The following is a 10,282-nucleotide window of genomic DNA, read 5'->3' on the forward strand; positions in this document are numbered from 1 at the left end:
ATTAAAGCTAAAGATTCTGTAACTTTTTTATCATTATTTTTGTTCGATTCTATCTTCTACCATGGTGTTGATAACATTTACTTAAAAGAATCATAAAGCAAGGTGCCTTAAAAATCAATCACATAATCGAAACATTCAGGCATTTTGTTGTTTATGAACTTGAATAAATGTTCCCATTAATCATGGATCAAATGTGTCACCATGCAAATGTGTGATCTTGAAATTCTGCCACGAAAAGAGGATAAAGTGATAAGGAATATGGCCAGATCAGCTTCATTTTTAAGGTAATGGCGATCTTTAGACAGGACGTGGCATCTCTTTTAATTTTTGGTCGGATATGTATGGTAAGTGATAATATATATATTTTGATATTATTCTTTGAGAATGTTGTTACCAACTTACCGAAGATCACCCACCGTGTCATGTGTGTAGCTCTGCCTCCCATAATTATGTAATCAAAAGAGGCCACGTCAACAAATGATTTGACTAACAACCGAAGATTTAAAAGAAAGGAATAAATTCGTAAATTAAGGGGTGTTTGTGCAAATAGATCCAAAAATGGTTGAGCTGTTTTGGATTTGGCAATTAATTGCATTGTGGCAACGTGGAATTAACAAAAATGGAGCTGGAAATGGTAATTTTCAAAAATATTTTGTAAACGTTTTATAATAATAGAATTATTTTTTCACTCTCTCATCGTCATTATCGTCATCATCACTCTCTCTCTCTACGCTTGCATATATATAAACCATTGCAGAGCCGCGGAGTGTCAAGCATCGTGGTGGAGTAGAGTGAGAGAACCGGAGCCAAAGGCAACTCCATTATTCTCTCTCGTGTTCTCGTGATATTGGTTTTCCGGCGCCGGATTTTGTCGGTCCGTCCGTCCGTCCATGGCGATTCTGTCAGATCTCGGCACTGAGATCTTGGTTCCGGCCTGCGCCATCGTCGGGATCGTCTTCTCTGTGGTTCAGTGGATTCTGGTCTCCCGCGTCAAGCTTTCTCCAGAGCGGCACTCGCTCTCTAACTCCAGCAAGAATGGCACCGCTGAGTACCTGATTGAGGAAGAAGAAGGCCTCAATGATCACAGCGTCGTTCAGAAATGCGCTGAGATACAGAATGCTATCTCTGAAGGTGAATTTTCTATCGCGGATCTCAGTGTTTTTAGAGATTTTTTTTTTCCCTTGTTCGATCTGGTTGCGTTTTTGGTTGCTCCGGACTGCATGTATAGCTTTTTGTGGAATTATGGTTTTTGTTAAATAGATAAATGAATGAAAATATAATTATATGTATAATTTTTTTGGTTCAATTAAATTATTAAGATAAGCGCGATATTCTAGCTAATATTATTGTTAAGATTAGTAATAATTATTGTTATTATTATACTTATAAATTATTATTTGCTTTTCCGTTACTTTTTGAATAATAATAATATTGAAGATTTTTATGATGAAGATTAGTTGTTTGGATCTTGGGAATGTAGTGGAGATTTAGTGTTTTATTTGAGTTTATAAACAGTATTAATATTAGCACATGCAGTTTCAGAATGAGTCTTCAGGGTTCGGATTTTGGTCATAGCCGGGTACTTTAATGATTTAATATGATATCAGGGTTCCTCTATTTAAAAATGCCATCTTCCTATGAAGGACATAATTAATTGTACTAGATTTGGGATCCCACTATTCGTGTGGATCCTCTTCATCTCTCTGTCTTTCTTTTCTGTCAGTCCAATCTCCCTCTGAGTGGAATGAGAGGTGTACGAGGTTTTTATGGAACTAACTAGTCCAGCTCTTAGAGGGATTAAAAATTCATGGGGCATTAATAATTTTTTCAAATTTATGCTGTGAACTTTAAACCAAAAAAAAAGCTTCAAATTTTAAACTAACGATTTTAACTGTGTCATGTGGACTTCAAATAGACAAGAAGAACACCAGTTACAATGTCTCATGGTGTGTCTTATCTTAGCAACAGAGATGAAGAATGGTCTTTTAGGCAATGTAACTGGAAATGCAGCATTCATACAGTAATACTGGCGGAAAAAATGAAAAATGAAAAAATGAAAAGGAAAAAAAATGCAAAAGAAGAGAAAGTGGTTCATTGTTTTCTTAGAATTGAGGTATGCGTATAAAAGGTCATTGACTACATCAGTTGTAGATGTGATCTAAATTTGTGCTTCAGCATAGCTGGTATTTACTAAATTCTGAACGACTTGTTCAATTTGAGGTGTATTATCTTATGTTTTGGTTATTAGACCTTAATTTAATTTGATAATGAGATTTGATCATGATGGTAAAACCTTTTGTTTGTTTTGTTTGTCACATTCGTTTATCTCTAATCTCCGGGGAGGTTTTTGGGTTTTCTAAATTTGAATGCGTGGATGTTACAGGAGCAACCTCTTTCCTCTATACCGAATATCAGTATGTTGGAATTTTCATGGTTGCTTTTGCAATCTTGATTTTCGTTTTCCTTGGCTCTGTGGAGGGTTTCAGCACAAAGAGCCAGCCTTGCTTATACAACAAAGGAGAGATGTGTAAGCCAGCACTTGCCAATGCTATCTTCAGCACAATATCCTTCTTGCTCGGTGGTTTAACTTCTCTGCTTTCTGGTTTCCTTGGGATGAAAATTGCTACTTATGCAAATGCCAGAACCACTCTGGAGGCAAGGAAGGGTGTTGGGAAGGCTTTTATCACTGCATTTAGATCTGGTGCAGTCATGGGATTCCTTCTTGCTGCAAATGGTCTTTTGGTCCTCTATATTGCCATCAACCTCTTCGAGATATACTATGGTGATGACTGGGAAGGCCTTTATGAGGCTATAACTGGTTATGGCCTTGGTGGTTCTTCCATGGCTCTCTTTGGCAGAGTAGGTGGAGGTATCTATACAAAAGCTGCTGATGTTGGTGCAGATCTTGTGGGCAAGGTTGAGAGGGGAATTCCTGAGGATGACCCGAGAAATCCAGCTGTAGGAACAAAATCCTTTGAAATTTTTTAGGTGTCCAAAAAAAGTTTGCTTCTTTGGGTTTAAATTTGTTAATTTGCTTTTGTTTTTCCAGGTTATAGCTGACAATGTTGGTGATAATGTTGGGGATATTGCTGGGATGGGAGCTGACCTTTTTGGTTCGTATGCTGAGTCATCATGTGCTGCCCTTGTGGTTGCTTCCATCTCCTCATTTGGGATCAATCATGAAATGACTGCAATGTTCTATCCTCTCATCATTAGTTCCATAGGCATTCTTGTTTGTTTGATCACCACCTTATTTGCAACTGACTTTTTTGAGATCAAAGCTGTAAAGGAAATTGAGCCAGCACTGAAGAAGCAGCTCATCATCTCCACTATTTTGATGACTGCTGGAATTGCATTTGTTAGTTGGATTGCTCTTCCATCTTCCTTCACCATCTTCAATTTTGGAAGCCAAAAGGTTGTGAAGAACTGGTATGCTCCATAATTGCTTCTTATTTTGGAAGATGTTTAACATTCTAATTATTATATTTTCATAAGAATCGCTCGCATTAAGCTAGGTGGTCTTTGTTTGTCCCATGTTATTTTCCATAGCATTTGAAGGCATGAGAATTTCTGTTAGCAAAGGAGGAGCCTTTGCAGAAAACTATTTTCTTTGAGTTATAAAATCACCCTATTGCAGAATGCCCAATTGCAACATCCTCTAGACCATGGCCACCGGTTAATTAGGACAACAGACGGAATTTACTGATCCTGATGCTCTTGAAATGTTGTGTGTGATAATGTGTGCTGGATTAATTGGTACTAATTTTCCATAGAAACCTTGTCTAGGAGATTTATTTTAAATTCTGTACATGATTAAAGTAGATTCATTCCAAATATAATATGAGAAAGGATGATATAATTTCAGTTAAATGGGGCATTCAAACAGCCCCACATATTATCTATTTCAATTAATGTTGATGTGACCATATTTAAATTTCACTGTTGTGCAGGCAGCTGTTCTTGTGCGTTGGAGTTGGCCTCTGGGCTGGGCTTATTATTGGATTTGTAACAGAGTATTATACTAGCAACACATACAGGTACTGGTGCTGAAGGTGTTTGTATTTCCCCTTGATATTTTGCTTAAGGACTCTAGATTAACCATATCCTGGCATTATTTTGCAGCCCTGTGCAGGATGTCGCTGATTCCTGCCGGACTGGAGCTGCTACAAATGTTATTTTTGGCCTTGCATTAGGATACAAATCTGTCATTATACCTATTTTTGCCATTGCAGTGAGCATTTTTGTCAGTTTCAGCTTTGCTGCTATGTATGGTATTGCAGTAGCTGCCCTTGGGATGCTGAGCACAATTGCTACCGGATTGGCCATTGATGCTTATGGTCCCATCAGTGACAATGCTGGAGGCATTGCTGAAATGGCTGGCATGAGCCACAGAATCCGTGAGAGAACTGATGCCCTTGATGCTGCAGGAAACACCACTGCTGCTATTGGAAAGGTTTACATTTTTGTTTCTTAGACTGACACCAGTTCTTTGAAAGCACCACTTTTTTCTTTACATTAATTCATACCCATAATCCATCTAGTGTTCCATGGTAGCATTTCAATCAACAGGTTAATGTGTGGTCTGTGCATGGTCAACAATGATTTTTTTTACTGTTTAAAAATTTGTGAAAAACATGTGTTCCCTTCTTTGTTATAGGTGAAGGGCATTTTTTAAGTTGCAAAAGAATTTTTTTTTTTTTTTTGATAGGTACATTTTTGTCCCCATTGGGACTTGAACCTAAAGCCACCCACAAACCCTTCCCATCCCTTTACCATTAAAGCTAAACCTCTAGGGCTGTAAAAGATAATTGTCATCAGTTTTCTGTCATACATTTATTGAGAAGATATATCATCAATGATGCATGAGACACCCCTAATTGATGTTATTCTTCTGTTTCTAGGGTTTTGCAATTGGGTCTGCAGCTCTAGTGTCCCTGGCCCTCTTTGGTGCCTTTGTGAGCCGTGCAGCTATTTCAACAGTTGATGTCCTGACTCCAAAAGTTTTCATTGGTTTGCTTGTGGGTGCAATGCTTCCTTACTGGTTCTCTGCAATGACAATGAAGAGTGTTGGAAGTGCAGCTCTAAAGATGGTTGAGGAAGTGCGCCGACAATTCAATACCATCCCAGGTCTCATGGAAGGCACTGCCAAGCCTGATTATGCCACCTGTGTTAAGATCTCTACTGACGCTTCAATCAAAGAGATGATACCACCTGGTGCCCTTGTCATGCTCACTCCCCTCATAGTTGGGACCTTGTTGGGTGTAGAAACTCTAGCTGGTGTTCTTGCCGGATCTCTTGTCTCTGGTGTCCAGGTAATGCTAAATGTAGTTGTTAGATATGTTCTCCAAAATAGGCCACTAATAAATAGCATATTCTCTGAGCCAGGTTTCAAAATACAGTTATCTAAAAAACAAGACAATGGCTTCCTCCGTTTTATTGTTATTACAACGATTATCACATTTCTACTCTTTGGATTTCAAATATTTTTGAAGTAATAAATTGAATATTATTTGAAGTAATAAATTGAATATTATTTGAAGTAATAAATTGAATATTCAAATTTCAAAGGATAAAACACTATGAATGGTAAAATGTTATGAAGTAACAGCCACTATAAGGATAATATCCAGTGGAGGAGCTAGGAATGTGCTCTAGCCTCTAGGAGGGGCATAGATAAAAGAATTATTTCAGAGGGGGCAAAAATAGGGAGAGACAATGGTATATAGTGCAGTGGAAAACATGTTTTCTCTTTAAACAGAAGGTCAAGGGTTCAAAACCCTTATTATGATTTCATTTTTTAGGGGGGCATGTGCCCCTCCTCAGCCTTGGTTGGCTCTGCCAGTGATAATATCTATTAATATTTGCCATTTTGTTAGTGTTTTATGCTTTTACTATGCACTGATGCAATGGTTTGCATTGTTAAATATTTTTGTATATGTAATAAATGTACTTATAAACCCTTTATATATGTCTCTCTCAAATATATCTTTTTGATAAGGTCTGTCCCAACTGTATTTTACAGATTGCCATCTCTGCTTCCAACACTGGTGGTGCTTGGGATAATGCCAAGAAGTATATTGAGGTAGGCATTTGATTTAACCCTGTAAATATTCGCTCTTATTTTTTTTTTCTGAAGAGCCTTCTCTTACACTGGATAATCTGGAATTGATTGTGGGACGGCAGGCTGGGGCTTCAGAGCATGCAAAGGCCCTCGGTCCAAAAGGATCGGACCCACACAAGGCAGCTGTGATTGGTGACACAATTGGGGACCCTCTCAAGGACACTTCTGGCCCGTCTCTCAACATCCTCATCAAGCTAATGGCAGTTGAATCTCTTGTCTTTGCTCCCTTTTTTGCTGCACATGGTGGCCTGCTTTTCAAGATTTGGAAGTAGAGAGGATGTGACATATTACTGGCGCATCCAGCGATGAACCACAAATTCCCTTATGTTTTACTTTTTAGTGTCTTCCGTCACCCCAGGTCTGGTTTTTCATGTCTTTTTCTGGCTCTTTCCTTTGTTCTGCTTTAATCTTTTTGAGTATACGTTTAGTCTGTAGTGCAAGCTTTTTTCCCCTTCAAACACAGCTGAGCCAGTAGGTAATACTTTCCCATTTTTGGGGTGAATAACAACAGTGCTGACCATAATGGTCAATGTTTTGAAGAGTTAGGACAATGTTATTCTTTCTTTTAATCATCATCATCAAGAGCTGGTTGCTCTTTTATCAACTTGCATGTGGTTGCTTGAATTTCACTGTTCTTTTCTCGTAAGTTGGGATGTTTTGTTAGGCATATGACACCTCTTTTTACATTACATATCTGAATATGCAACTTTATATTGTTTTGTTTGGCCCACCCAAGGTCCCATCATGAATTAAGATACTAGAAAAGAAGCTTGTTTATACTTGACATAGATCTGTTTTGGTGTTTCAACAAGCTTTTACATGATGGTCTATTATTTGGGTCATCCTTATTTTGATTTTTTTGGATTTTATCAAATGGATTTAACCTTTCTTCTATGTTCTCAATTGTCTGCATTGAACCATATCTTTTCTGGATTCTCACTCAGCAGCCAGATTTTGCAAGCAGCCCCAGTCTAGACTTCTCTAGATAATACATTATACCAATGGACGACCATGTGATGTTCTTCTTCAATAAATGCCCAAGAATTCCCTTGGGCAACTTGCTGTTCCAAAAATAAACCATTCCAAGTAACTATTTTATTAAAATTCCATGGATTTGATAATAACTTTGCGATATAAACCATAGGAGATGAAAAATAACAAGAAAATAAATTTAAATTTTGAGTGTACAATTGGTCTTTTCCCTCGCTGGTAATTGTGGAAATAGAGACTAACATAATTCTTCACCTTCTTGTATAACCTTGGCCTTTGTTCATTGACCAACCCATTTGCAGGTTCAATCTCCATATCCGGATGGGGAAGAAGGAAAGTAGCCACTGAAATCCTCTCCCTTTCTGAATTTGTCACCACCCTATGTACTAGGCTCTTGAAGATTCCATTACTCGCTAGCTACGGGCATTATACGTCATAAGTTATATAACTCAAATTTAGAACATAAGGATAAAACAATTCACTGGTTATATAGCTCAAATTTAGAATACAAAGATAAAACAATTCACATAAAGGTATTAATATGGTTCTGCTAAACATGTTTGCATCAACAGATGAGAGAGGATCGTTTCACTATACCATTAAAAATATTATAGACGATAGAAACTAGATATAACTGTTGGGTTCCCATGTTTCCTCGTTCCTTATCTTTATACCTAAACCATGAGCCCTCTTGTTGAATCATGAGCTCTCTCACACCATTGTGTATTTCCTATTCTTCCTCCTTATATTTATACCTAAACCATGAGCCCTCTTGTTTAATCATGAGCTCTCTTGCACCATTGTGTATATCCTATTCTTTCTCACATTTGAATAATCTTTATAGATTCATCTCCATTTTATAACCTTTTCTCCTTGTGACTTAAAATATTTATAGAAATATTTCTAATAGTTTTCTTTATTTTATTAGAAAATCTAATATTACAATAATATATCCATTTACAAAATATTTTATTCAATATTTTTAGTTAGGAATTTAACACATTTTCCAACTGTTTATGTTAGAACTTTTACCTCTGATTGATCGCCGAGATTAATGAGAAGTGCTTGAGGGATGATAGGAACTCCAACCCACTGATCATCTTTCAAGACTTGAAGACCTTCCACTTCTTTGTCTTGCAACAAAAAAGTGATTGTTGATCCATCTGCATGTGGTTTCAAGCCCAGAATAACATCAGGCCTTGGACATACTGGGTACAAATTGAATCTTGTATACATCAATGCTCCTTCTCTACAGTGATCAAGAAAGCAACTATCATCCAGGCTCAATGACTTTGCCATGGCCTTGAGAACTATTTCAGTCAACTGTCCCAGCTTCTCGGTATATTCATTTAATGTATCCCTGCAGATAAATTTTCAAACAAATGAAAAACTTGCTTCTATATTCTTCCAATTTTGAGATGCATGGATAAAATTACCTAAAAGTATCAGGATTTTCAGGCCAAAGTTTGAGCTTTCGCTGGTCTTCTGGCCTTACCAGAAGATACAACCGGTCAGTCCAATCAAGGGTCTGATGCTCTGTGACGACTGTGTCATTCCCATACCCTTCAATGTCTTCAAGGGTTCTGGAGTATTTCTGCTTCTCTTCCATTGGAAGTGCAAAGAATTCCTTGGTTACTGCCCGCACTTTGTCTAGAAAAGAACTTGCCATTCCATGATTTATTGCCTGAAACCCAATCAACTCATGGTATACTGTAAGAATGATGGAAGATATTAAACATGCTTTTTCTTTTTTGGGTACAACAGGTTTGAAATGGAGAAAAATCATACGAACAAGCCTAAACAGTTCCCAAAAAGTCTTGTCAACAGGTTGATCAATGGGATTCTTACTTCATCTCCTGATTCATGTACTGATAAATCAGGAGATGAAGTTGATTTTCAGAATTCATAGAGGTGCTATCTTAAGTGGACTCCAATATTCGACTACTGTTCATTCCGCGATGAACACTGATTTGAGTCCTAAGAATTGGATGAGCTTGCTTCATAATTGGGTTATAATTGATGCTTAGAACTGCATGATTCTCCTATATGTAACACATCGAAAGTATGGTGAGGGTCCTAGGGAGTGAACAAATCTAATTATAATGGGGTTTGTAGCAAACCTGAAAACAACCCCATGAGCTGAGAGCTGATCTAAGTTTCTCAAGTTCTGGTTCACCGGTGGGCGATGAAGATGTGAGGAGACCAAGATCAATAATAGGAATCTCCGTCACTGGAAAGGAGGCACAGATCGGTCCATCGTCAGTGTTCCGATGGATGTAGTTTTCCGGCACTTGTTCACCGTTGATCACCAGTTGTTGAACAGGATTGGACAGTGACTCTACTCTGGGAGGAGGGGAAGAAGCTGCCATACTGTTTGCTGCAGAACTTGGGTCCTGTTCTCTTGTCCAAGGTGAGCTTTTCTAGACGAAAGAAGATGAAAATGGATTAGGGTTCTTATTGAATTTGGGTAGAGTCCAAGGATAAGCTCATTGTGGAGGCGTATCTGGACGGGTCTACATTGCCAGGTCAAAAGGGATTTATTCAAATATAACAATGGATCAATAATGCATGAAGTTTCCTAGTAGACTTGAAAGGCAAATGCTTGACTTCTAGATGAACCAGGTGTGGTTTGGGGCCTTTCCAATTATGAATAGGTTCAGAATCAGGCTCCATCCAATTTGACCCATAACTTGTGCCATGGCCCAGCTCATGCCACCACTACAGATATGGCTGCTGAGGGCTAGCATTGAAAAGATTTGTCCCTAATTGACTTTGTTGATGGGGTGTGTCGTCCACTCGTCCTGGGCTTCTGGCTTAGCCATAGTTGTTAAAAGGCATGTCTAAAGTGCCTCTAGGATCAGTACATAACCATTCCTTAATCATTCAAACTGGTTTGATAAGCTATTTTCTTCTAATTAAATTCCATGAAGATCTATTATGAACTTCATATTCATGGACTTTCCTGCAAGATTATAACACAAGCTCAAGGGTCAATATGATATCAAGAATTTGCTCAGTTTTAGAGTCATTAATTGCTTCAATTTCAAGTATCATGCATGTCAAAATAGCTTAGAAAAAAGAGATGACATATGCCCCTCCTTCTCCACTGCTCTTAATACTTGGAAAAAAAAGGTATCTAAAATCATTTGGCTCTTGGGGCCAAATTTGAAC

The 10,282-nt window shown here is 37.9% G+C and overlaps 2 protein-coding genes across 2 annotated transcripts; one reads left to right on the plus strand and one right to left on the minus strand.

Moving 5' to 3' along the window:
- Positions 1-890: 890 nt before the first annotated feature.
- Positions 891-6,740, plus strand: VPP2 (vacuolar pyrophosphatase). Its single transcript, NM_001281226.1, is given in 8 exon segments — positions 891-1,131; positions 2,384-2,958; positions 3,050-3,429; positions 3,951-4,037; positions 4,123-4,453; positions 4,902-5,312; positions 6,023-6,082; positions 6,184-6,740. Coding segments are annotated over 8 exon segments (2,295 nt in total). The 3' UTR covers positions 6,394-6,740.
- Positions 6,741-7,194: 454 nt separating this feature from the next.
- Positions 7,195-9,754, minus strand: LOC100242056 (protein SRG1). Its single transcript, XM_002263281.4, has 4 exons — positions 9,232-9,754; positions 8,548-8,795; positions 8,144-8,471; positions 7,195-7,528 (listed from the first exon to the last, which is right to left on the minus strand). The coding sequence occupies exons 1-4, from the start codon at positions 9,478-9,480 to the stop codon at positions 7,220-7,222; spliced, it is 1,134 nt and encodes a 377-aa protein (XP_002263317.1). The 5' UTR covers positions 9,481-9,754; the 3' UTR covers positions 7,195-7,219.
- Positions 9,755-10,282: the final 528 nt, after the last annotated feature.

This window comes from Vitis vinifera, chromosome 11, assembly GCF_030704535.1.
Source record: "Vitis vinifera cultivar Pinot Noir 40024 chromosome 11, ASM3070453v1".
Lineage (NCBI taxonomy): Eukaryota > Viridiplantae > Streptophyta > Magnoliopsida > Vitales > Vitaceae > Vitis > Vitis vinifera.

What these genes read in the sequence shown, in the direction of transcription:
- LOC100242056 (XM_002263281.4), bottom strand. Translation starts at nt 9,480, where the DNA reads ATGGCAGCTTCTTCCCCTCCTCCCAGAGTAGAGTCACTGTCCAATCCT. An exon ending in GCTCATGGGGTTGTTTTCAG is followed by an intron (nt 8,796 to 9,231) that starts GTTTGCTACAAA and finishes ATTGGGTTTCAG; the next exon opens with GCAATAAATCATGGAATGGC. An exon ending in ATCTCGGCGATCAATCAGAG is followed by an intron (nt 7,529 to 8,143) that starts GTAAAAGTTCTA and finishes TAATGCCCGTAG; the next exon opens with CTAGCGAGTAATGGAATCTT.